We start from the raw sequence: 27,941 nt of genomic DNA, 5'->3' as shown, positions 1-27,941 counted from the left end.
ATATTTCCTGGTCAACATCTCTCGAGCTTCCTGCTTCCTTGCGCGTTCGAACAGCATTTTGTGCGCATAAGTAAACCAGCCCTGCTTACGTCAACCGCTCCTCGGTGACAATATACAGCCAGGGCCATGAAACCCGCGGCACCAGCAAGTGCATTAATAATAATAATAATAATAATAATAATAATAATAATAATAATAATAATAATAATAATAATAATAATAATAATAATAATAATATTAATAATAATAATAATAAAAATGTCTTTATTCGTGTCGTAGGGTACATGATCGACACTGGAGGCCGGCAGTAAAAGCTGTCACAAACGACAGCTTTACAGAACCGCCGGCCCCCACGCACTTGGCAGCGGTACAGCGGCAATACTTCTACGCAAGAAAAGAAGATGTAATACACAGTACAGCTCACAGTACACCCTAATAAATAAATTCCATTTTCCTAGACTCAAATACAGCATAAAGTTTTGTATATACGTCACAAATGAATAGATAGAACATAAAATAGAACATACAACCTGATGGATGGAAAATAAAATTATCTTGATTTAAGGCATGAAATAATGACAAATCCAATTGTATGAACTAATAAGAACAAAAATGCATATGCGGTTATAGTTTAGTAAGGCAAGAAAAGACAGTCATATTTATAGTTCACTCGCCAGAGGGAAATAGTATGGATACAATACAGTAAAAAACCGGTAGGTAAACATGGTCACTTGGGGTAAGGAGAAATGATTCAAATCAAAAAGATATAGGTGTAGAAACAGACTCAAGTGTTAAGAAACAGGAAAAATAAGTGTAATTGCGGATTGACAGTGTGAATCAGGCATGATCATTTGGACATGAAGTATTTTCTGATTTCTTTAAATGCATATATTTCTAACTGTACATTTTCTCTGTTCAATTTATTTAATAATCTCGGCAACTGAATTTGCAGTGTTTGATGACCGTATGTTGTGCGGTATGTTTTGACATTCTAGTATTCACTATAACGGGTGACGTGACTCGGGGTGTTGTTTTGTAAGTTCGCTAACTGTTTTAAGAATGTTCCACCATTCTTTACTTCCTGTTTATGAATCTTACTCAGTCGGTAGTCATACATTGTCATAATAGGCATCACATTGTGTTTTAAAAATAGCTCACGGGTGTGAAAACGACTATGTACAGTTTCTACTGCAAGAAGGAACCTTTTCTGCAGTATATGAAGCTTTTGTACATTTTCCTTTGTTGTAGGCGCCCAGACTAACTGACAGCAGTTTAACCTTTAGGAGAACAGGGTGTTATAAATGGCCAGCATAAGCTTTCGGGGGAGAATACAGCGGTTGCGATATATGAGGCCTATAACTAGAAAGAGTTTTGCTACTTGATGATTGATATGATAATCCCAGGATAAAGTTTCATGAAAAATAACTCCTAAAGTTTTAAAAGTAGAAACAATTTCAATAGGAAAACAGTTTAAGCCTATATTTCTGTTTTCTGTTATATTTCTCGCTTACACCTGAAACAAATGCATTTAGTTTTGGACACATTGACCGTCAGGCAGTTTTTATGAGTCCATTCCTCTAAAGCAAGCAGTGTGGATTGTGCGGAGTCAAATAATTCAATATCGTTTCCTGCGAAAAAAATGCTCATGTCGTCGGCATATAAAATAAATTTGGCAGTGGGGGAAATGTCTGTAATATCATTTATGTACATGTTGAACAAGAATGGACCCAAAATACTGCCCTGCGGTACACCACTACGCACCTGTAGTTGTTCAGAGACCGAGTCAGCTATTTTAACTATTTGTTTTCGGTGTTCCAAGTAAGATTTATTAAATGTATGGCTTTGCCACGGAAGCCATACCGCTGACGTTTAATAATTATATTTTATGATTTATGAGGTCGAGTGCCTTGGAAAAGTCTAGAAATATTCGAAGTATAAAATTACCTTGCTCGAAATGTGTTAAAATATGGTCCTTTAGTGTCAGAAGAGCAAATTCTATACTTAGACCTCGCCGAAAGCCATACTGAGAGTTCGTTATTATCTTAAGTTTTTCTTCAAATTTGTTTTCCTTCAAAATGTTTTTCTTCAAATTAAAGATTAACTACCCGGGGCATTTTACCGCAGAGCGGATGCCCCAGCAATTTTATCTGTTTCCCAGATTCTTCTTACATATTGCTACGTGGCCCGAGGTCTAGGGAGGCACAAGGGCGACCGGAGCACAGGGCACAGATAACAGCGAACACCGAACGGACCGCGCGCACAAACCGGACACTTCCTTCACGTCGTCTTTACGAAGATTTTCTGTTGCACGGCCCCCGGTCGAGAAGGCACCGTCCCGGTGTACATCAGGGCGGCGAAGGGGATTGCGAGGCGTAAGGTTTGAGTCTGGAAACGTGCACAATATAAGTCTGCTGTTGAGAGAACGTGGCACCAGGGAAGGCCGGAGTGATCTCGTAGGTTACTGCGGTGATTTGGCGCAGTACACTGCACAGGTGGATATATCAGGACAGAAGTTTTTCAGAGAGCCCCACGTGGTGAGATGGCGACCACAGCAGGACGAGGGAGCCAGGGCAGAAGGAGGCCACACGGTGACAGCGGTTGTAGAATTCCTGCTGAGAGGTCTGGGAAACGAGTAGCCGGGAGCGTGTGAGTTGGCGGGCGTGGTCAGCGCGAGCAATGGCGCCGTGGGCGTATGCAGATGGCGGGGCAGTAGAAGTGAGAGGCAGCGTGTCCAGAGGTAGGAGAGGCTCGCGGCCGTACAAAATATAAAAAGGGGAGTAACCGGCATTATCATGGCGGGAGGAGGTGTAGGTGAAAGTCCCGTAGGGGAGAGCGATATCCCCGTCGCGATGGTCGGAGAAACGTACATAGCCAGGATATCGGTGAAAGTGCGGTTGAGGCGTTCTGTGAGGCCGCTTGTCTGCGGGTGGTAGGCGGTGGTGAGCTTATGTTTTGTAGAGCATGACCAAAGAATGTCAGCGACTACTCTGGAGAGAAAGCATCGGCCTCGGTCGGTAAGAAGTTGACGGGGAGCACCATGATGTAAGATGAGGTCGGTCAAAAGAAAATCAGCAAAATCAGTAGCAGCACTTGTGGGGAGCGCCCGCGTGATCGCATAACGAGTAGCATAGGCTGTGGCAACAGCCGCCTATTTGTTTCCGGAAGTGGATTCCGGAAACGTTCCGAAAAGGTCTAAGCCGGCGCGATGTAATGGTTTGAGGGGGAAGGCAATGGGCTGAAGCAGACCGGCTGACATATTGGTGGGGCGTTTCCGGCGCTGGCACTCGTCGCAGGCAGCAACATATCGGCGTACACAGCGGTAGAGGCGGGGCCAAAAGAATTGACGGCGCACGAGGTCGTAAATACGGGAGACACCCAAGTGGCCAGCAGTGGGGAGATCATGCAGCTCTTGGAGGACAGCAGTGCGAAGGTGTGTGGGCACAACGAGGAGGAGGTCTGGGTCAGCTTGGTTAATTCTCCTGCGGTATAAAACTCTATCACGGAGCACAAAGCGGTGCATCGAAGGGTCGAATGGGGCGGTGGGGAGGCGGTCGATATTTGAGCGCGACTGGGCATCTTGGCGCTGCTCTTCGGTCATGTTGGCGAGGGCAGAAAGCGAGCACAGAGCATCCTCACTGTCAGTGCCAGGATTGCCACACGGGTCAACAGGGTAACGAGAAAGGCAGTCGGCATCGGCGTGCAAGCGACCAGACTTGTAGAGCACAGAGTAATCGTACTGCTGCAGGCTCAATGCCCAACAACCAAGCCGTCTTAAGGGTCTTTCAAGGAAGATAGCCAGGAAAACGCATGGTGGGCAGTGACAACTGTAAAGAGGCAGCCTTATAAATATGGGCCGAATTTCCCAACAGCCCAGACAAAGGCTTAGCACTCACGTTCGGTAATTGAGTAATTCCGCTCCGGGGCAGAGAGGAGGCGGCTGGCGTAGGCGATGACACGGTGCTGTCCGGACTGCCTCTGACAGAGGACAGCGCCGATGCCGTAGCCACGGGCGTCAGTGCGGACTCCAGTGGGAGCAGTCACATCGATGTGTGCCAGGACTGGCGTGGTAGTAAGATTCATTATCGGGCTGGAAAACGCTTGTGCTAGGTCGCGTCCGCAGATGAAGGTGGCGTATTCTTTCAGGAGGTCGGTGAGGGGGCGTGCGATGTTGGCGAAGCCTTCAACGAATCGACAAAAGTAGGAGCACTGCCCTAAGAAGCTTCGGACGTCGTTACAAGAACGTGGCTGGGGAAAGTCTATGACAGCTCGGATCTTATCAGGGTCAGGGTGCACCCCCATGTTGTCGATGACATGACGCAAGATGGTGAGCTGACGGCGCGCGAAACGGCACTTAATGAGTTGAGCTGCAGGCCGGCATGACGAGAGAGGGAAAAGATCTGGGAAAGGTCAGTGAGGTGACAGGAAAATGTAGGCGAAAAGGCAACGACGTCGTCAAGACTGCACGGGCAGGTGGACCACTTAAAGCCTTACAAAAGGGCATTAATCATGCGTCGGAATGTGGCTGCCGCGTTGCATAATCCGAAAGGCATAACTTTAAATTGTTAAAGGCCATCAGGGGTCACAAATGCGGTCTTTTCACGGTCCTGGCCATCTACAGCAATTTGCTAGTAGCCGGAGCGAAGGTCGATAGATGAGAAGAAATTGGCACCATGGAGGCAGTCAAGGGCGTCATCGATGCGTAGCAGGGAGTACACGTCTTTTTTTGTGATTTTATTCAAGTGGCGACAATCAATGCAAAAACTCCAGGAGCCATCTTTTTTCGTAACAAGTACGACGGGTGAGGCCCAGGGACTGTGGGAGGGTTCGATAAAATTTTTCCCGATTATTTTAGGATCTTCGGCATTGATAAACTGACGCTCGGCGTGAGAAACCCGGTAGGGGCGGCGGCGGATGGGAGCGGCATCGCCGGTTTCAATGCGTTGCCTGACTGCGAGAGTTTGACATAACGCGGTGTTGTTCACATCAGAAATATCCAAAAAAGATTCGAGAAGGGTACGTAGCTGGGCAGTTGAGTCGAAAAGGAGGTCGGTGGTCATCATGGCCGTTAAGGCGCCTGTCGACAGTGGAGACAGCCGGCGCGGGGCGGCGGTGTCTTGAACAGGGGTGGCGTCCAACCTAGAGACGTGGCAAGGAGCGAGAGGAGACAGCGTAGCCACGAAGAAGCCGGACGGGAGCACCTGAGAAGAAACGCCGAACTTGAGGAAAGGCAGAGAGAGGGTGTTGGCTTGGACGGTGGCGATGGTATGAGGTAGAGCAACGTTACGTGTCAGCAGGAGGTCAAGATTGGGCGTAACGAGATAGTCGCCATCGGAAACGGGGCGAGATGGTGTCAGTGGAACGAAAGAGGCAAAGGCTTCCACTTCACAGCGAACAATCCGGGTGACAGTTTCGGCGACGGTGACATGATCGGAGGACGCGCGGGACAGTAATCGCTGTTCCTCACAGGAAGATGTGGCGGCCGTATTAGGGAGCCGAGAGAACTGCTGTAGAATTCGGCGGCTTTTAACATACTGGAAGCGACGGCATTCTTTTATGATGGTGTCCATGGCAGTACAGTCTTTGCAAACAAATTAAAAGCACCATCTCCAATTCCTTTCAGAACATAACCCACCTTGTCAGACTCGGTCATGGCGGCATCAACTTTGTGGCAAAACGCCAACACATCTTGAATGTATGCGACATAACTTTCTGTTGACGACTGGGTGCGCGACGCGAGCTGGTTTCTCGCAGAGAGCTCACGGTCATCGGGTCTGGAAAACAAAGTAGGGAGCTTTTCTTTAAGAGTGTCCCAGCTTGTCAGTTAGTCTTCTTGAGTTTCGTACCAGACCTGCGCCATGCCAATAAGATAGAAGATAGCATTCGCTAGCATCACGGTGGGATCCCACCGGTTATAGGTGATCACTCGATCATAGAGGCTGAGCCAGTCGTCGACATCGGTGCCGTCATTCCCAGAAAAGGTACCGGGGTCACGGGGAGCAGCCATGACCACAAAGGGAGCAGTAGGAGAGGTTCGTAATTCGCCGGGTGGGGCCATAATGGCAGCAGGCCTGGCCTGACGACCGCTTAGAAGCTGCGTGGTGTGAAGATCGTCTAGCCGGCACCTCCACCGAAGATGTAACGTGAGGCGAAGTCTACGCATGAACAAGGACGACCGGAGCACAGGACACATATCACAGCGAACACCGAGCGGATCGCGCCCATACACCGGACACTTCCTTCACGTCGTCTTTACGAAGTTTATTCGTTGCAATATGATAAATAAAAAACTAGATCACTGAAGCCAAGCAAGCAAGGACTACTTAACCACTACTTCTGCTAAATGACACCACGGAACACTGTTACCCATCAGTGCCCGAAGTTGTCCCGTGTGGCAACTTTAGCGTCACAAATAAATAAATAAAGCAACGCTGTTACTCACTCAATGAGCCTGCCCTGTTTTTTAATGAACCAGGGAAACAAGCGCTCGCTAACTGCGAAGGTCGCGGCCGCATGTGTTTTGATTTACCGTTCGCGGTAATGGCTATGATAGTTCACGCCTCCAGAAGCTGCACCGTTCTTCGAGGTACTGTTTGGTCGTCGTACTGTTTTTCTCCGCGCTCTTCTGTTGTCATGCTTTTTTTTTTGTTTGTTGTTTTGTGGCTGTGCCGTTTTGTCTGGCAGACTGTTTCGTCGCATGCTGTTTTTCCCTGCGCTGTTTTGTTGTCATGTTGTTATTTTCTTTGACCGTTCTGTAGCTGTGCCGGCTTTTCCCTGTGCTGTTTTGTGTGCGCTGTTTTGACGAATGCTGTTTTATCGTGTACTGTTCTTTTGTGTCCCACCACTGGCTAAGGCTAGCCGGGTTCGGATGTTTCCTCGTTGGTAAGCGCCTCCAGGCGTGTTTTTGACCCTTATTTAATTTCTTATCCGCCGGCAAGCATTCTACCCTGCCGAGCCAATAGTGCTGCGCCATTTCCCAATAGCTCATTAATCTTCCTCCACCGAGGGTATACTGAGGGCTCGAGCCCGCCCGGAAAGTGAGACCGCGGGCAAGCTCGTGAGCTCCCTTGTTACCGTGGAAGTTGGAGTGGGCTGGCGCCCGTATTAGTTGAATTATTCGGTCGTCTTTATTATTATACCGAAAGCTTTTTTGCCTTCGAAAAGATTCTGCCTTGTTGAAAGTTTCCTATCGCTGTTTTTTAATCGCTTATGATTGTGATGCCTGTAATTTTTTCTTTAATTATCGATGCCAGCTGTTTTTTTAATTTTCAATTCGAACGGCGCGACGCGCAGCTACTTCTGAAAAAACTGCTTAGAGCTAACATGAAGGACAAAGGCAAACAAAAAAAAAAGACCACGCCAGAAGCTCTAGCTTACTATTAAGCATTTATTCCACCCTTGCCACGCCAATAAATATCGAGTCTCTCACTCGCCAGAAACTAGAGCAAAACATCAAATTACATCCATGCTCCATGTGAATCACATGACATGCAGCATTGAGGCACTGTAAAGTGCGAGTTTCGAAGGACACTAGCGGACAATTCAGAACTGGAAGCGATACGCCCTAGACAAAAAATGATGAGCGTGACAATCTTTCACTTTCAAGCTATCTTGAAAAAAAGGCCCTCAGGCGATCCTCGCTGGATCGTTTGAATGCATTAGCAGCCGCATGTTCGTTATTTCTGAGGTTGACACACTTAAGTTCGTAAGATCCGCAGTGGTACTCTCAGGTTCGTTATATCCGAGGTCAAGACACTATGTTAATTACATGCGAGGTCCAGAGACCAAAGTTCATTACACCCGCGATAGCATATTTCGGTTCGTTATATTAGAGGTTAGCACACGAAATTTCATTGTTTCAGAGGTCTCATGCTAAACTTTCTTACATCGGAGGCAGTATTCAAAGTTTGTATCCCAGTGGGCAGGTTGCAAACCTGCCACTGGTTGCAACCCTGACAAGCGGCGGCAGCCTCCCCCCCCCCACCCCCCCTCAATGATTACGCATTAGCAATGAACATGAATTCTCCTTTACAGAGTTGCAGCATTCTCACACTGACACGCATATTTTGGCCACGCTGCTTCGAATTCGCAACCTCGCTAACTTATAGAAAGACCCTGTATTGATGTAATTGAGAGACGATGTATGCGGCAATTTATACCAGGATACCGAGATTGCTCTGGCAATGTTGCATTGTCTTGTCTTCAAGAAGGAAAGTCTGGAGCATACCTACCGTTCTGTAATGGAGTCCAGCAAGGAAAAGTCGCTTGTATAAACTAAAGTGGCTATTCGGGCTTACAGAGACTAGCGAGCCCTAGATACTAGACAAGGGGACAACACCACTTAAGAAGACCATGAGACACGAGCGCAACTTTCAAATGAGTTTATTTTCAAGATGGCGCATTTTATACACATCTAATCATGGGACACACAAACATAAAAGCGTTAAAACCAGCTGAGATAGCTAAGCAATCATAAACCAAGCGAGATAAGAACTACCCTCGCAAGTCATGAATTTTACGACTAACCGGCTGAAAACAATTTTATTTTTTTGTTAAAACCACAGACGGGTCGCTAAGGTACCCGCCACCGTACTTTACTGAAGCCATGCAAAATGCTTCCCACAAATCTCTTGTGGTCTTGGCCTTCGATTTAAGAAGAACCGTCGTTCTGCCCAGAAGAGGTTCGCACTTGTGCGGAAGAAGTGAGCAGGACTGGTGCTGTCCTGACCACTTCTTCGTTTGTCCTCGTCTTTTCGCGCTGCATTCTTTAGCCATGGTCTCTTGTATAGTCGGGCTACCGGAAACAGTTATTAGCAGAAATGGCAGACCGTTGAAATTCTGGCAGAGACTGTCAGATAGCTGAGGGTAGTAAAAAATTCAAAGGTTCGTCTTTGGGACGAAGGCGCATCACGCACTGTAAGGCACATTCCGCAGATTCATATGAAACCGAAGTTCACATCAAAAGAACTCTCTGACAAAGCAATCGTCCTCGAAAGTGCCTGCGAGAACTTGCGTGGCTGAGTCGTAAGATGGTAATCGCTTGATACTGTTAGGTGACGGCAATCCGGTGGAGACAGGACTACATGACAGATGGCGATCGACTGATTTAATGTCGGTGGGCCTAGCGCGAGCGCGATGTGCCGCGCCACTGCCCACTTTGTCGTATTCTAGTCTTTGACAATATTCTTCTGTCGCACCCCATCTAAGCCGCTCTTAGCTCGTAGTCTGGCTGCGCGCCATTTATATCGCAAAAATATCATCTGGAATACCTTGAATCCTAGAAAGATCAAGAATAAATCTCCACTGCTTTCGCAGGCACGTCGCATCAGACTGTCGATCGTTCTGCTAATATTTCTTTTCCGCTGTATATGCTTATGTCAGCCAGCCGAAAAAATTTAATAGTAACAATAATTGGTTTTTGGGGAAAGTAAATGGCGCAGTATCTGTCTCATATATCGTGGGACACCTGAACCGCGCTGTAGAGAAGGGATAAAGGAGGGAGTGAAAGAAGAAAGGAAGAGAGACGTGCCGTAGAGGAGGGCTCCGGAATAATTTCGACCACCTGGGGATCTTTAACGCACTGCACATGGGCGCCTTAGCATTTTGCCTCCATAAAAACGCCGCCGCCGTGGTCGGGTTCGAACCCGGGAGCTCCAGATCAGTATCCGAGCGCCCTAACCACTGCGCCACCGCGGCGTGCATTATTTTAACTAAATTCTACTTTAACGTCATCAACGACAAACAGGAAGATAATTACTCCGACAAACAGGAAGAAAATTACGCAGAGAAATAATTATGGTCCGCATCAGTCAGCCGATTTTAAAGAGTGTGGGTGCTTCCTTTTGCTGCGGATGCAAAGAATTCCTATCCACCGCGGCCATTAGACTGTGCAATGACACCTTCGAGCGGGAGGACTCAGTTGAACTTACAGCGCATCTCGCCCGTAACAGCAACAAGTCTGCGCATGCGAAGTAGCACACGAGACAGAAGCTTCCACTCGGCGAGAAACTCTCAACAATGCAGCCATGCCTCTCTACTTGTGCACTCATCGTTCACTTTACACCCTGACATATACAGAAAAGACACTTGTGACCTAATCAATAGCACGCGCTTCCTGAGCCGATAGGCTCCGCAGAAGTGTATCCGACACCTACTAACGCCGCGTTTTTTCACTGGTTATTCTTGTGTCTGTACAAGATTTCTGTAGTGTGCAGAAGTATACTGCGGAAGAAAACATACTGCAGCTATTATATGTTAAAATCTCTCTTTAGAATTCTTTTTTTTTGTGTTGTTGGGTGGTGGGGTGCATCAGCAGCAGAGGGTTCTTTAAAATGCGTTGACTTATGCGGACCATAATTATTGCTGTTTCTAATGTTTCTTCCTGTTTCTCGTTTGTTACTTTAAAGTGGTATTTGAGTTAAATTATTACGGCGGGCTGACTTAAGGAGAGATAGCTAAAAAATACCATTAGCAAAACGATCTGACAGCCTAATGCGACGAGGCAGAGAAATCAATGAAGATTTAGTCTTGATCATTTGTTGCGAATTAGGTTTTTCCATCTGATACTTTTGCGTTTGGGCTTCTCCAGTTAAGTCGCCTCCAAGTGCTAGAACTTGGCATTTATTCAGTACGTCTTGCCTTTGACTGGCTCACGTGAACCTGCCACAGTATTATGATGGCTGACTTACCCGAATGACTGCCGCGGTCGTTTCTGCGGGAAAGTGGTGGCCCGCCTCCACCGCTGTAAGTTTATTTATATGTTTACGCGTACCAGTCACTGAATTGATATTTCCGGCAGAAGATTTTGACTCACCGTCACCACCTTATGACTGAATATGTACACGTCATCTGATACAATTAACTGCATTGATCACTTCCTCGCTGCATAATGCAAGGTCAATGCTAAGTTGCGCCTTCCGCATCTACTGAAAGCGGCACCGTAAAGCGGCGCTTTGCCTTTTTATCTTCCTCGCCGCTTGCTACCAGCGTCGTCTTCTCCTCGCCTCACAGTTTACCGCTCTCACATTGCTCGCTTTGTGCAATATCCTCCCCTACATGCGAGCGCTGCTTGCAGAGTAAAGGGAAACAAATGGAAATCCTATTTGTAGCGTGCGCACAGAGAAATTGAGCATGCAGGGAAACAAAAAATGAAGGGCTCGTCAGGCAGTCACATACCGCCAGTGGGATCAGAAAGCAGGAACTTCAAATTTAGCACTGGTCGCGAAATTCGGAGGTTGGGGGTTCGGATCACACCCGCGGCATTTCTTTTCTTCTTTGAAATCAATTATCTTTCGGCAATAAAATAGTGGCACTATTATATAATATACCCTTGGTCAGCGCCACAAATTAATGTAAAAAATAGAAACATTCCATTCTAGACGAGTAACGAGAGGGTGGAAGCTATCGTAACACAGGCTTAATAAGAGGTACAAACTTAAGGTGGCCCAGCATTACGCGCCCACATCTAGCTGTGACGAGCAGATCTTAGCTTCTTTGAGGGCGTGGAGTCGGCAATGAGGAAAGAAAAACACAGTCCACCGTACTCATCAGCAGCTCCATGCCAGTGTAGGCAAGAAACAGGCTGGGGCCAGCCAGTAAGCAACTATGGCATAAGCTCTAGAAATAGCAGGGAGCGGTAATTCCCAGAGTTCGCAGAGAGGAATAACTTGAGGATCATGAATACTTTCTTTCACAAACGGGAAAACAGGAAGTGGTCGTAGAAGAGCCCAAATGGTGAGACTAAAAATGAAATAAAATTTCATATTGTGTGCTCACATTCGCATCGTGCAGGATGTCGAGGTCCTCGGAAAGGTGCGCTGTCGCGAATACAACGTGGTGAGTTCTCGAATTAGCCGCGAGGAAACGAAAAAAACTGGTGAAGCGGAAGCCCAATGAGGTGTTAGAGGTGAGGGAGAAAGTAGACAAAATCAAGATATTGCTGCAGAACAGGCAATCGGCTTTAATTCAGGAAGACAATATAAATATTCAAGCAATGAACGACAATCTCGCAGATATCAGTATGGAGTGCGCACCAGGAGTATAAGGTAGGATGGATAGACAAGATACCGGCAAACAGGAAACAAAATATCTAATTAAGAAACACCGAAAGATGAAATCCTCCAACCCCAAAGACAGAATAAGAACTGACAGAGCTATGAAAGCTATTCATTAAGCTTCAGGTAACCGACATAACCAAGTTTAGTAAGAGAAAACAAGCATGCTCTAATAAATGTAGGTACCTTAGAAGGCGTGAAGAAGAAGATAAGAAAAAAATCAAATGTATGCATTAGAAGACAAACAGCGCAATGTCATTAGCAATATGGATATCATAGTTCAAATAGCCAACGAGTTCTACACAAACCTATACACCAGCTAATGCAATCAAGGCGTTAATGAGCGAACCAGAAGCGCGCAGCAATGGGACATCCCGCCAGTAACGAAAGAGGAACTAAAGAAAGCCTTAGGAGCAAAGCAAAATGGGAACGCAGCTGATGAGGATCAGGTAACAGAAGATCTGCTGAAGGACGGAAGGTAGATTGTGCTAGAAAAGCTAGCCACCCTTTGTACGCAATTCCTTATGACCTCATGCGTACCAGAAGCTTGGAGCAGCACTAACATCAGTTTGACAACCGCCGAGCACGCTTGTTGCTACGCCGCCGCTGAGTTATTCAATCCATTGTGGGCGCAGGTCAGCCCAAATAAAGAGTTTTGTTTAGATGCCATTTTCACTGTCCTCATCCTCTCCGAATTGCAGTCACCACTTCTTGACATCTGGTGGATGTGATGGGTGGGCCTCAAGTGGCCAATTTGTCTAGTACGTATAGTTGACATCGTTGTCTTCGCCTCGAACTCTGAAGGCCATCTAAAAAGGCTTCCAACAGTACTAGAGGCAATCAAGTCGTCAGGCCTAACCTTGCAAGGAGAGCACTGCCCCTTTGCCTATGAAGATCTGCTGTTTCCAGGCCACATCGTTAGCAAGGAGGGAGTGCGCCCAAACACGTAGAAAGCAGCTGCTCTCGCACTGTTTCAAACTCCGGCCGATAAGAAAGCTGTGAGCAGATTTCTCGGACTGTGTGTGTATTACAGGTGATTTGTAAAAACCTTCTCGCGCATCACCGAGCTTTTTACCCAACTGACCAAGGAAGACATGAAATTTAAATGAGAGGCGCCACAAGCAGAAGCCTTCAAGGAACATAAGCATCGTTTACATTCCCCTACGATCCTCGCGCATTTTAATGAAAAATTCAATAATGAAGTTCATACCAGCGCAAGCAGCGTAGGCCTAGGCGCCGTCATTGTTCAGATAAACGATGGGCTGGAGAAAGTCATCGCATACGATTGCTGTTCTCTTTTCGAGACAGAGGCTAACTATTTAACCACTGAGAAGGAGTGCCTTTCCATCATCTGGGCTATGTCGGAATTCCGCCCGTACCTGTGTGGACGACAGTTCAAGACGGTCAGCGATCACCACGCATTGTGCTGGCTTGCCAGTTTGAAGGATCCCTTCTGCTGCCCCGCTCGATGGAGCCTGCGCCTCCAGGAGTTTGACGTCAACGTCATTTACAAGTCCGGACGCAAGCACTCTGACACCGATTGCCTTTCACGAGCCCCTGTAGATGCACCGCCGCAAGACGACGATAAGAACGCCTTCCTGGAAAACATCAGCTACAGCTCCTTTGCACAGCACCAACGCGCCGACCCCGACATAAAACTCCCCATCGAGTACTCGGAGGGCGAGGTTTCTTCACCCCCGCCTCGTTCAAGCGAGGACTGTCGTCCTTTTTTCTGCAGAATGATGCCGTCTTGAAGAACTTTGCAGCGAACAAAACAACCTACCTCATTGTTGTACCTGCAAGTCAACGCGAAAACGTTCTTCAGGCTTCAAACGACTAGCCGACAGCGGGACATCTCCAATTTTCTCGCACCCTCTGCCGAAATCAGAACAAGTATTACTGCCTCTACTATCTGCCCACGTCACACATGATGTGAAAACCTGCCGTGATTGTAAGCGACGAAAGACCCTTCCCGCCCGACCAGCAGGATTTCTGCACTTTAATCAACCCCCCTCAGGACCCTTCCAGCACATCGGCATGAAACTGCTTGACCCTTTCCTGAAGCGAACGTCTGGAAATAAGTGGATCATCATAGGGACCGACTACCTCACCTGCTAAGCCGAGGCAAAACAGAAGAGCGGCTGAAGTCGCGAAGTTTTTCGAGGTGTGCATTATTCTGTAAGACGGCGTCCTCGATGTCCTCATCACGGACAGCTGAACAACGTTCACGGCAAAACGGACGCAAGCCATTCAGTGTAACAGCCAAACAAGTCACCGGAGGACAACTGCGTACCATGCGCAGACCAACGGACTGACAGAACGCCTGAACACAACCATCGCTGACACGTTCGCCATGTACGTCGATACCAAACACAGGACCTGGGACGTCATCCTGCCTTACATCGTTTTCACCTGCAACACCGCAGAGCAGGAGACCACCCAGAAGACGCCTTTTAGGCTCGTGCATGGCAGGGAGGCCACAACCAAGTTAGACGCCATGCTGCCCAACGTTACCAAAGAAGATATCGTTGACGTCGCCGCCTGCCTTCAGCGCGCAGGAAAAGCCCGAGATCTTGCGCGATTACGCATTGAAGACCAGCAGCGAGCTTACGCCAGACGCTACAACGTGCGAAAACGCAATCCTGGATACAAGTCAGAAGACCCAGTCTAGAGTTGGACGGCCATTCGCCGCCATGGATTCAGCGAAAAGCTTTTGCGCTGCTATGTCGGCCCATGCAAGGTTCTTCGTCCGCTGGATGAACTGGACTATGAAGTCGTCACTGAAGAGATGATTGCATCCCAGACATGCCGCGTACGACGAGAAGCTTTCCATGTCGTTCGTTTCAAGCCCAATGCTTCCGCACTTTGTTTCCACTATCGGTGTTTTTTTTTTTTGCACAATCTAGGTTATTTGTTTCTAGCCGCCTTATTTGCTTTAAAGCATCGAGTCGATGCTTCTTTGAGAGGGGAGTAATGTCGCGAGTATCTGTAGTGTTTGTTCTTTCATTCTTGAAAGCTTCCGGCACGCCACTTTCTTGCTTTTTGATGCAAGATGCGACCAGATTTCTCTTGGTAGATCGGGGCCAGGCGGAGCCGATTATACGTTTTTCCAGAACGTTGTAACAAGTTTGCACGCCGCGCCTCGAAAGTTCGCTATCAGCCTTAGATTGAGCACGGCCGAGAGCGTATGTACAGCTTTCATTTATTACAAGAACAGATTTGACTCATTCTAAACCTTAGCGGTCATGCAGACATTGCGGAATCAAGGTCCTGTGTAAAAATACTGGTACATATCTATAGCTGCTGCACGCCCACCATAGTACTGCATAAAGTCGCAATAAAATTCTAATAAGGAAGGGCGTCAGGCAGAAAGACAAGATCTAGCCAATGCAATTTACCGGCTATTTGCAATAGTATTTCCGAGGCTTGAATTAGGAAGAGTTTATGATAGAATGATAGAAGTTAATGAAGAACGCTTAAGTAATCGGCGATTCGCTGATGTCATAGCCTTGCGAAGTCCCTCAGGGGATGAATTGAGAAAGATGATGATCAATAACTGAGATAGGGAGAGCAGAACGGTGGGCCCAAGAGTTAATATGCAGAAGCCCAAAGTAGTGGTCAAGAGTTTCGCAAGGGAACCGCAGTGCAAAACTGGTAACGAGGCTCTGGAAGTTGTTCGAGAAGACATCTATTTAGGGCAGGCAGTGGCCGCAGATCCGGACCAGGAGAGCGAAATATTTAGAGCAATAAGAATGGGGTGGAGCGCATTTGGTAGGTTCTCTCAGATCATGAATTGCAGTTTTACCAAAATTCGTCAAGAGAAAAGTACACAACAGCCGTATCTTTCCGGTACTCACCAATTGGGCAGAAACGTGGAGGATAACGAAAAGGTTAATTTCAAGTTAAGGACATCGCTGCGAGATATGAAAGGAAAATTAGAAGTTTAACATTAAGAGACAGCAAGAGGGCATTCTGGATCAGAGAACAAACACAAGTTAATGATATCCAAGCCGAAATCAAGAGGAAGAAATGGGCTTGAGCAGGGAATGTAATGCGACACCATGATAATCGCTGGTCCTTAAGGGTAGCGGCGTGGATTCCAGGAGAAAGTAAGCGTAGCATGGGGCGGCAGAAGGTTAGGTGGGCGGATGAGATTAAGAAGTTTGCCAGGATAAGATGACCGCGGCTGGCAGAGGACAGCGCGAATTGGAGAGGTACGGGAAAGGCCACTGTGCTGCAGTTGACGTTGTCAGGCTGATGATGATATTGATATTACTTTTTCAAAAATGAGGTCCATAAAGAGGCGTATAATTTCCTGCATTTCAATACCCGATGATCCCGTTCTTCACATTTGCCGTTTCCCCTCGACTGCACACCGGAAAGTTATGTTTAGTGAGCTTTAACTTTGTCGCCTTCAGAGCGCAAAGGACTGTGAAGCTCACCGCTTTGCCCAACGCTAGAAACGTTGAAAATGCCGAAAATACATACAAAACAACCTGGGGTTACATTACCAAAGCAGATACTGAAACCAAGTAGGTATCAAGCAAACCGCGCTAGCTCATACTCGTCCGTGTATATTTGCGCTGTAGGTGAGCTAGTTAAATCAGGTACGTTTCGGATGAAGTAATTGTAATTATAATCAATTTCTTGTTTTGTGGAATATGTACTTGACTGGTGTCAGTCGCGGCTTTATTTCTGAGTTTTTACATGTTTTGTTCGTTGTTGTAATGTAGTTGCATCTAATTCGACTATATTGCCGCGAATATTTTCAGTGTGTTCGTTTTTCAAATCTGCCGCCATATCACTTTATCCATTTGTTGCTACGCAAGACGCGACTAGATTTATCTCGATTGATCGCAGCCAGGCAGAGCTGATTCTACGTTGTTTCGGACTGTTCTAGTAACTTTGCGCTCTTTATCTTGAAAGTTCGCTATCAGCTTTAAGTTGAGCACAGCCGACAGCGGCCGGCATTCTGTTCGACGACCGCCGAGCACGCTTGTCGCTTCGCCGCCGCCGAGTGATGCAGTCCATTTTGGGTGCAAGTCAGCCCAATAAACTGTTCTTTTAGAAGACCCTTTCGTCCGTCTTCATCGCTGCCTCGACTGCCGTCACCACTACGTGACATCTGGTGGAGGTGCGGGGTTGCCTTCTATGTTCCGGACGCCCCCTTCAAGTCGTGAAGCCAGCCCTGAGCGCTTTGCACCCGAGGACGAGCCAACAGCTCAGCGAGCCAGCCGACGTGTCCAGGGAGAGGAGCCTGAGTTCGGGAAACTGCCGGACCGCACAAGACAGCGAAATGACGCGGCTACGAGCACCACAACCTCGCCGAAGATGTCGACACCGATCATACTGCAGCAGCCACGGGTGCCGCCAACTTTCAATGGATCCCTAGGCGAAGACCCTGAAGAATGGTTGGATCAATTTGAGCGCTTGGCGTCATTCAACAAGTGGGATGATGCGGCAAAAATTGGACACGTGCTCTTTTCATTGGATGGCTCCGCACGAACGCGGTACGAAAACTACGAGTCGTCCCTTACGACATGGGAGCTATTCAAGAGAGAACTATTGAAGGTATTCACCAGTGTCGTGAGGAAAGAAAGAGCCGAACGACTCCTCGAGTCCAGGATCCAGCTTCCGAATGAGCCCGCCTGCGGTTACGTCCAGGAGATGAAGCGCCTATTTCGCCGCGCCGACCCCGGGATGACCGAGGAAAAGAAAGTTCACATTTTAATGCGCGGCGTAAAAGAACAACTCTTTGGCGGCCTCGTCCGCCAGCCACAAAAACAGTCGAGGAATTCATGCAAGAAGCCTGCACGATTGAGAAGACCCTCGACGTCCGAGCTCGGCAGTACAATCGTCCTTCCTCTGCCTGTGCAATCCGTTCGGACACGCCGGCCACCACCAGCGACAGCTTGCGGGAAGTTATCCGCGAAATCGTCCGAGAGGAGCTACGCCGACTCCTGCCATCCTCCCCACAGCCACAAGCAGCGACTCTCATGGACGTGGTACGGGAAGAAGTGCAACAGGCACTTGGCACCCCGACGGCCACGGAACCCCAGGCCATGACCTACGCCGCTGCAGTAAGGACTGCCCAGCCCCAACGACAACCCCCACGTCCTCCCCGAGATGAGCCACTTGTTCCACAACGCCGCCTCCCAGCCCCCTCCCGCCCAGCCTATGACCGACGCTCAAGCACCAGGAAATGCGACGCCTGGAGGACTTCCGACAACCGGCCGTTGTGCTTCCATTGCGGTGAGGCCGGCCATAATCTTTGTCACTGCCCGTACTGACTTTTGGTCTTCGAGGATTTGCCATTAACGCCCCACGACCACGCTTCGGGCAACGTCCGCAGGAAATCGACGAGTACCTGCGTCGAGAAGAGTACACGCCGAACCGCTTTTGACGCTCACCATCGCCGTCAACCTCGCGCTTTGCGTCGCCACGCCGCAGCTACGCAGCCGCGGTACGAGGAAGGTCTCCCAGCCCCCGTAGGGAAAACTGAATGCAGCAACCTCTGGAGGTGAGGTTGCCCAAGAGCGAAACGCCGAAGATCCTCCACCGACCACGCCCCATGAAGACGCTGCACACGCGACGCCGCATGAAGAACCGGCACTCGCTGCACCGAAGCCGCACACAATGAGAACCCCGACCACGACGCAGGCTGCCTTGAAAACGACGCCGCCACCCAGAAGAGCTTCGACCACACGCCCCACCCGCGACTCGCATACGCGACGAAGCCGTGAGCCGATGCCAACAGCGACGTGCAATGCAAGAGCCAGGACCTCTGATTTAGAAGTGACTATCGACGACCGGAAAGTTACAGCTCTAGTCGACACAAGAGCCGATTACTCGGTGATGAATGGAACATTCGCTGCGCAGCTGAGAAAAGTCACAACGGCTTGGGATGGCCCACAAATTCGCACCGCAGGGGGCCACCTCATTACGCCATCAGGACGATGCACAGCGCGAGTGACTGTCAAAGGACATACCTATCGTGCGACCTTTGTTGTGCTACCGCAGTGCTCCCGCGAAGTGATCTTGGGTACGGATTTCCTTAATGAGCATCAGGCGATCATTGACCTGCCCTCCAAGCTGATCACGCTTTCGACGGACGAAGCCATCGCTTCGATGAAAACTCAGGAACCTCACGTTGCCCTGAGTGTCCTAGAGGAAGAAGTGAGCGTCCCACCCCGATCAAGCGTTATCCTGACCGTAGGCGCCACGAAAGCCATTACCGCTGAAGCCATCATAGAGGGCAACATGCAGTTGCTCCTAGACCGAAGAATCAGCATCGCAAGAAACATCGCACATTTGCGCAATGGCCAGGCCGACGTACTGCTGACTAACTTCAGCGAAGAATACCGGCACATTAACAGAGGAACGACGATTGCTTTCTTCGACGAAATGTCTGACGTACGAGTCTCCTTCGCCCTCTCCGACCCCTCCGCAGAGGATTCGCCTGACCAAGAGAACTCGCCCACTTTCGACATCAACCCAGCCCTGCACAGGAACAGACAAGACCAGATCCGCAATCTGCTTCAAAGCTACAGTGAGTGTTTTTCGACATCGCCGAAGGTGCGACAGACGCCAACTGCCAAGCATCGCATTATAACGGATCAACACGTCCGACCTCTCCGTCAAAGCCCCTACCGTGTGTCACCGCGAGAACGACAAGCCATCCGGGACCAAGTCGAAGAAATGCTTCGCGACGACGTCATCCAGCCTTCAAACAGCCCATGGCCGGCACCGGTTGTTCTAGTGAGAAAGAAAGACGGCTCACTTCGACTCTGCGTGGATTACCGCCGCTTGAACAACACAACAAAGAAGGACGTCTACCCCTTCCCCCGCATCGACGACACACTGGACCGCCTCTGCAACGCCAAATATTTCTCATCGATGGACCTCAAGAGCGGCTAGTGGCAAATTGAGGTCGATGAAAGAGATCGCGAGAAGACAGCATTCATCACTCCGGATGGGCTGTTTGAGTTCAAGGTGATGCCATTTGGTCTCTGTTCCGCACCAGCGACGTTTCAGCAAGTAATGGATACAGTGCTGGCAGGCCTGAAGTGGCAAATTTGTCTAGTATATTTAGATGCGGTCGTTGTCTTCGCCTCGAGCTTTGAAGAGCACCTCAAAAGACTTCGAACAGTACTAGACGCAATCAAGTCGTCTGGCCTAAACTTGAAAGCAGAGAAATGCCACTTTGTTTACGAAGAGCTGCTGTTTCTAGGCCACATCGTTAGCAAGGAAGGAGTACGCCCAGACCAGCAGAAAACAGTTGCTATTGAACAGTTTCCGCCGCCGGCCGATAAGAAAGCAGTGCGCAGATTTCTCGGACTGTGCGCATACTACCGACGATTTGTGAAAACCTGTTAGCGCATCGACGAGCCCCTGACCCAACTGACGAAGGCAGACGTGCCATTTAAATGGGAAGCGCCGCAAGCAGAAGCCTTCAAGGAACTTCAGCGTCGATTACAGTCCCCACCCATCCTTGCGCATTTTGATGAAAACGCCGATACTGAAGTTCATACCGACGCAAGCAGCGTGGGACTAGGCGCCGTCCTCGTTCAAAAAAGCGACAGGCTGGAGAAAGTCATCACATACGCTAGCCGTTCCCTTTCCAAGGCCTAGGCTAACTATTCGACAACTGAGAAGGAGTGGCTGGCCATCATCTGGGCTACGTCAAAATTACGCCCCTACCTCTACGGACGGCCGTTCAAGGTGGTCAGCGACCACCACGCGCTCTGCTGGCTTGCCAATTTGAAGGACCCATCTGGCCGACTCGCTCGATGGAGTCTGCGTCTCCAGGAGTTTGACGTCACCGTCGTTTACAAGTCCGGCCGCAAGCACTCTGACGCCGATTGCCTCTCACGAGCCCCTGTAGATGCACCGCCGCCGGACGACGATGAGGACGCCTTCCTGGGACCCATCAGCCTCAGCTCTTTTGCTCAGCAGCAACGCTCGGACCCCGTCCTAAAAGGCCTCATCGAGTGCCTGGAAGGCAAGATTTCTTCACCCCCCGCTTCATTCAAGCGAGGACTGTCTTCCTTCTGTGTGCAGAATGAGGTCCTTGTGAAAAAAGAACTTTACAGCGAACAAAACAGCCTACCTCCTTGTTGTACCTACTTGTCTCCGCGAAGGAGTTCTACAGGCTTCACACGACGAGCCGACAGCTGGACATCTCGGGTTTACTCGCACCCTCCGCCGCATTCAAGAGAAGTATTACTGGCCCCGACTGTCTGCCGATGTCGCACACTATGTGAAAACTTGCCGAGATTGTCAGCGACGAAAGACTCCTCCCACACGACCAGCAGGATTTCTGAGCCCCATTGAACCTCCCTCAAGGCCCTTTCAGCAGATTGGCATGGACTTGCTTGGCCCTTTTCCAACGTCAATATCTGGAAATAAGTGGATCATCATAGCGACCGACTACCTGACCCGCTACGCCGAGGCGAAAGCCCTACCGAACGGAACAGCAGCAGAAGTCGCCAAACTTTTCGTGGAATGCATTCTTCTTCGACACGGCGCCCCCGAAGTGCTCATTACGGACAGAGGAACAGCATTCACGGCGGAACTAACGCAAGCCATCCTGCGCTACAGCCAAACCAGCCACCGGAGGACAACTGCATACGATCCGCAGACCAACGGACTGACCGAGCGCCTGAACAAAACCATCGCCGATATGTTCGCTATGTATGTCGATGCCGAACACAAAACCTGGGATGTCATCCTGCCTTACGTCGTCTTCTCCTACAACACCGCAGTGCAGGAGACCACCCAGAGGACGCCTTTTAGGCTCGTCCATGGCAGGGAGGCCACGACCACGCTAGACGCCATGCTGCCCAACGTTACAGAAGAAGAGAAAGTCGACGTTGCCGCCTACCTTCAACACGCAGAAGAAGGTCGAGGGATTACCCGATTACGGATCAAAGATCAGCAGCGGTCCGACGCCAGACGCTACAACCTACAAAGACGCAATGCGGAATGCAAGCCAGGAGACCAAGTCTGGGTGTGGACGCCCATTCGCCGCCGTGGATTGAGTGAAAAGCTTTTGCGCCGCTATTTCGGCCCGTACAAGGTTCTTCGTCGGCTGGGTGAACTGGATTATGAAGTCATCCCTGACGCAATGACTGCATCCCAGCGTCGCCGCGTACGACCAGAAGTTGTCCATGTAGTTCGTCTGAAGCCGTAATATGCGCGCTAAAGGCCGCTGCCTTTCCATGCCCTATTTTCGCAAGATCTGTTTTTTTTCCTTACTAGTTCCATTATTTGTTTTAATGCATCGGGTCGTTGCTTCTTTGAGATTGGAGTAATGCCGCCAATATTTGCAGTGTGTTCGTTTTTCAAATCTGCCGCCACATCACTTTATCGCTTTGTTTGCTACGCAAGACGCGACTAGATTTATCTCGATTGATCGCAGCCAGGCAGAGCTGATTCTACGTTGTTCCGGACTGTTCTAGTAACTTTGCGCTCTTTATCTCGAAAGTTCGCTATCAGCTTTAAATTGAGCACGGCCGACAGCGGCCGGCATTCTGTTCGACGACCGCCGAGCACGCTTGTCGCTTCGCCGCCGCCGAGTGATTCAGTCCATTTTGGGTGCAAGTCAGCCCAATAAACAGTTCTTTTAGAAGCCCCTTTCGTCCGTCATCATCGCTGCTTCGACTGCCGTCAGCACTACGTGACAATATTTTAATAGGGTTTCCCTGCGCTCACCACACTATTTGCAGGTAAAAAAGCGGCTCAGAAATGAAAAGGTTCAAGTCGGTGGGAATTTCCTAGAAAACTTCTGCCCGAAATGCGCTAGGCCAGTGGTCTGATTACCGATATTGTCTTGGCCTATATCACAACTTAGACAACGTGAGTGATGTTTTCAAAGCGCCTAAAAATGCCCTGTAGGAACTTACGCTACGGCAAGAAAACGCATCGAGAACCTGCACGGCTGAATAATTTAACCAGTGATCGGTCACGCACAGTTCCAACTCTTTTGCTCGCATTTTTGACAGATTTTCATTTATATGCTGAGCAATGTGGCGGTTGAACGGTCCTCGTTAAATTTCTGCGCGAGCCATGGCTTCTTTCCCCCGACAACGACGGTCTCTCAGTTGCTGACTTATGCATCTGATCATTGAAAATTAGTGAATTACGCGACTGCCTTTATTTCCTTCCTTGAACGGTAGAAAATGTCTGGGCCACTAGGGCAGTGAGAGCGAGCTATTCACACTTCTTCTTGAGACTAAGTGGCTTCTGTTTGCTCTCCAGGGGAAGACTCAGAAGACATGTCGTGCGCTGGCCAGATGGACACCTTCCTAGCGGTCAACGGAGTGGACGAGGTGAGTTATGCCTTTACAAACCACTTTCGAGGAGAGCTCGACGGATGCGCAAGGCCGGTCTCGGCGGCCTGAACTTTTCATGTCTGCTGCTGCTGCCAATAATCCTGTATTTATGGCAATTTGCCAAGCTTGACCTCTCTAAACCACACATCTCTGTTGGGCAGACAAAGAAGGGGAAACTACGGCTATTTTTTATTTTTGTTGAGCTGTTTGCGCTGCGGTGTGTTCCATGCCCGAGTGCGAGAAGCTCCCAGAAAAAGGAAATCTTCGCGCACTCTGGGTTCAAGAAACTGCTCGCGAGACGAGATGTGTGTATAAATACTGCCATCAGTCCACAGGACGTTTACGCTAATTCTGGTTTTCGAAAAACCTCGCCTTGTTGAGAAATAAATTGGAGACAGAACGCGGTGCAAGTCGGCAAGCATTCGAATTCTTCGAGCAGCACACAGACGACAAGAAGCTGCAGAGACAGAACAAGAAGCGCCCTGTGCTGTCCTTCCTTCTTTGTCTTCTGTGCGACGCACGGAGAATGCGAATCCCAGTGAGACGCACTTGATACTTGTTTGTACTGATCCCACTGCATAATCCCGCTCCACAGAGTACGGGCAGCGCCGGGAGGGGGCGAACACCGTCACCCAACTTCGGCTGCCGTGCGCAACTAGAAGAGATAAAAACACGGGAAAGAAACAGACAGCTGTTGTGAGCCACGATGATTGTGCTCACGCACATCGAATGCGGGTCATCCTGGTCAGATATTAGTGCCAACCTTTTTGTGTTGTGAGCCCTGCCAATTCGGGCACCGCGTATCAACATGAGCTCTTAACTCATGACGGTGTTGGGCGTAAAGTAGAGTCAACTCGATGGTTAAAAATATTTACCGCTGCGCTGCGCAAGTCTACGAAGTACTAGGGAATCCGTCATGATACTCACTACGAACTCGTGTTGCGTGGATTGCTTCACAATGTTGTCATCGACCCTAGTAGTGGGTATTTGGCATGGCACTAGATTACGCTTAACTTCAAGCCTCCTTTCAAACCTCGCCTCATATTCTTCGGTGGTATTGCAGGCGCAGCCATTTTCGGTCAGCTACCCGTGTCTCTTGTAGGGACTTTTGCTTCCACTGCTTACAAGAGATGATCTACTTGTGCATATGTTGTAGGCGCTCTCGCCCTGTGTTACATCGTATCGACGGCAGCACGTCAACGTTCCCTTTAAAAGAGCTCATCTGTGGGCGGTCTTGCGAGGCGCCATCTCGTCTGGCAAGACGAGTGCGCCAATATGGCTGTGGCTCTGCCCGCCCGCTCGGCGAGCGTGCGCTATTTCGGGGCGAGATCGGTACAAACATCAGGTAGATAAAAATGGGTCCAGTAGCTCTTCTTGATAGTAGCGAAATGGATCCCAATTTGAATTAGCCAAGCCCAAATCCTGTAGTTCCTTCCAACTGAATTTAATTTCCAGCACACCATTGTAGCATTTTCTATTGACGACACTGCTATGCCTCTTAACATACCTGAAGCCTCGTTTGAGGCTAGGTTGGCTCCATAGGACTGTAACGTTGCAGCTGTTAATCCAATCTTTATATCAGGAGACAATAAACTGGTGAAAATTACTTCAGCTTCCTGCAAGATTTTTGAGCATACATTATACTGTCAATCATTTAAATACCTCTAATCCATTAACTCTTACTTCATCATAGCACAGTTTTTGCAACGGTCACTCATGCACCATACAATTAGTTGAATTTCAACGCTTTATACGTGACTCCATTGACAAAAATATAACATGCAGATGCAGTATTTCTTGATTTCAGGAAAGCGTTTGTTCGCACGAGACGTGCCCGTCGCAAGAGGGAATCCAGAAAGGCTGCTGCCAAAGACAGCTACGCCGGCGTGCTGTTGCCACTTCCTCCTCAACCTCCTTCTTCTCCTGTTCCACCTAGTTCTAGTGTGAACCGTTCGTGCTCTATGGAAAATGGCGGCCAGATGTCATCAGGGTCGGATTCTTGGCCAGTGCTTCCGCAATTAGGTCCTCTTGAGGCTCCTCAGCGTAAGCTCACATCATTGAGGACACCAGCCGCTGCGGACTGACTCCCGGAGCAGGACAGCCGAACCTTCGTGACCTTAAGGACGGTGGTAAACGCCATTCGACCTCTTCTACATGTTGCGCAATTCTCAACTGCTCGAAGCGTCTTACTAGTGCAGGACTCCTTGGGTCGAGCGCTTCAGGAACTTTAAACTAAAATGGGTGGCCAACTTCCCGCCTTTTATGAGGAAGCCAGAGCCGCCGCTATCTTCCAGTGGAACACCAGGGGCCTGAGGTCGTGAATATTTAGTTTGTGTCAATATGCCTTCAATAATTATTTCCCCGATATTGGTATTCTGCGAGCCTAACTTATCTCAAGCAATCAGGATCTTGGGTACGAATATTTATTTCTTCGCCCTTACATGCGGGGAGCGCAGCAAGTCTGGTACACGTCGGCACTGACAGGACCTCCGTTTGCTTTGCCGCTGTATACAGGCCGCCTTCTGGATCACAGGCTATTTTTTAGCACTTATTGAAGATATGTTAGAGCAGTGCATGCAGTTTAAGTTGCCTGTAGTTCTTTGTGAGGAATTCAATATCGATATTTTATTGCTTGATTTAATTAGCAAATAATACTTCACATTTTTCTTTCGTTGTGAAAATGTAATAGATATGCCAACTAGTGTGACAGCCATTTGAAATACTTAACTAGATGTGTGTTTTACAAGCTACAAAAAGAATTATGTGCAAGCAGGTGCACTAATAGCTGATATTAGTGACCATTTACCTATTTTTATGTTCTTTAAACCCTACTGTGCACCACAGAGTCATTCCAAAACATCTGCACCCATTGCATAGAGAATCAATAATGAAGCTACGCCATAATATTTAGAACCTTAATAGCAGGAACAAGTTGGGCAGATGTTCAACGGTCTGACCCCGTTGCAGCATATGACGTCTTTATTAAAACAGTTTCCGAGATCTACAATCAAGCCTTCCCTACAGTAGAATTCAAAAAGTGTATAAAAGCCAGAAAGTCATGGAAAAATGTCGGCCTTCTGAAAAGAATTAGAGAGCGTCACAGACTATTTGCCGCTTTTATCAGAACGAAAAATATGGACTGTTTGACTGAATATAAACGAATTCGCAATATGTTAAGCTCTGATATTAAAAAAGCCAGGACTAGTTATCATGAACATAGGTTTACTGATATCTGCAACAACCCTAAACTAGTATGGAATACAGTAAACAAGCTAATGTCCAACAACAAAAGAGACGGCATCTCTGAACTCTTTATAAATGGTTTCCCTTACACAGGGGCGTTGCTTGCCGAAACACTTAATGAGCACTTTCTCACATCAGGGGCTTCAAGTATATCCTGAAGCCTCTGTTATAACTGGGGTACCTCAGGGACCGTCTTGGGCCCCCGCCTTTTTCTCATTTATATTAACGATTTGCTTGCTAACATATGTTCTACTATTCGCATATTCGCTGATGATTGCGTTATCTACCGGCCTATTACTAACAGCGATGACATTTTGCTTCTTCAGTCTGACATTCACCACGTACTAACCTGGTGTAATACATGGCTAATGTCTTTAAATGTGAAAGAAACATCTCTGCTATCATTCCACCGACGTAATTCACAACCATCTTCAAGATATCTGATCGGGAATGCTGAAATCGCTTCAGTATTAACTTACAAGTATTTAGGCATCCATTTGACACCTGATCTAAATAGATCTTTTCATGTATTTCAGATTACTAACGAGGCAAATCGCGTCCTTGGTTACTTTCGACGAACCCTGCAACTACCACCCCCATCAGTGAAATCCCTTGCTTACTTAACACTTATCCGTCCCAAAATTAGAATATGTATGCGCGATCTGGGACCCTCATCAAAATAACCTTTCCACTACTCTCGAATCTGTACAGAATTGCTCAGCTCGTTTCATTTTCTCAACCTATTCTTATCATGTAAGTGTAACTCAACTAAAACGCAATGCTCTACTCACAACTTTAGCGAACCGCCGAAAAATTTCCAGACTGTGTCTGTTTCATAAATTCTATCATCATTCATATCTCAACTCCATTATCAGCCCCGCACATCGCATCTCCAATCGTACAAACCACGGGAAGGCAGTCTACCCTCCCCCTGCCCGCACTTCTGCGCATGTCATCATTTTTCGCTCATACAGCAAGGGACTGGAATGACCTGCCAAACGCCATCGTTGATCAGATCGACTCATCGTCATTCAGATCGTCAATTGAAGAAATTTACTGCTGAAGTTCCACACCCTCATGTAATACCCCTTCAATGGGGCTTTTGAGGTGTTAAAAATAATAAAATAATAATTAATAAATCTCAGGCAAGTAACTGTGATTTTACAGCGTATATCACGTCCAACATCCAAAGCTCAATGTTAATCTTTCCAACTACAGAATTAGAAATCTGCACAGAAATCAAAAACCTAAAATATAGCAGTGCATGTGATGCTGATGAAATATCGTTCAACCTTTAAAATCGATCAGTAACATG

The 27,941-nt window shown here is 48.3% G+C and overlaps 1 protein-coding gene across 4 annotated transcripts in view; it reads left to right on the top strand.

The window, feature by feature from the left end:
* Nucleotides 1-27,941, top strand: part of LOC144122121 (rifampicin phosphotransferase-like) — a 798,972-nt gene that overhangs the window by 483,876 nt on the left and 287,155 nt on the right. For all 4 annotated transcript variants that reach the window (XM_077655660.1, XM_077655659.1, XM_077655661.1 and 1 more), the window contains exon 16: nt 23,310-23,380. In XM_077655660.1, coding sequence (XP_077511786.1) covers nt 23,310-23,380 — 71 coding nt within the window. The remainder of the gene's footprint in view (nt 1-23,309; nt 23,381-27,941) is intronic.

This window comes from Amblyomma americanum, chromosome 2, assembly GCF_052857255.1.
Source record: "Amblyomma americanum isolate KBUSLIRL-KWMA chromosome 2, ASM5285725v1, whole genome shotgun sequence".
NCBI lineage: Eukaryota > Metazoa > Arthropoda > Arachnida > Ixodida > Ixodidae > Amblyomma > Amblyomma americanum.
The sequence above is the reverse complement of the archived record's forward strand: the minus strand, read 5'-3'. Positions and strand labels throughout refer to the sequence as shown.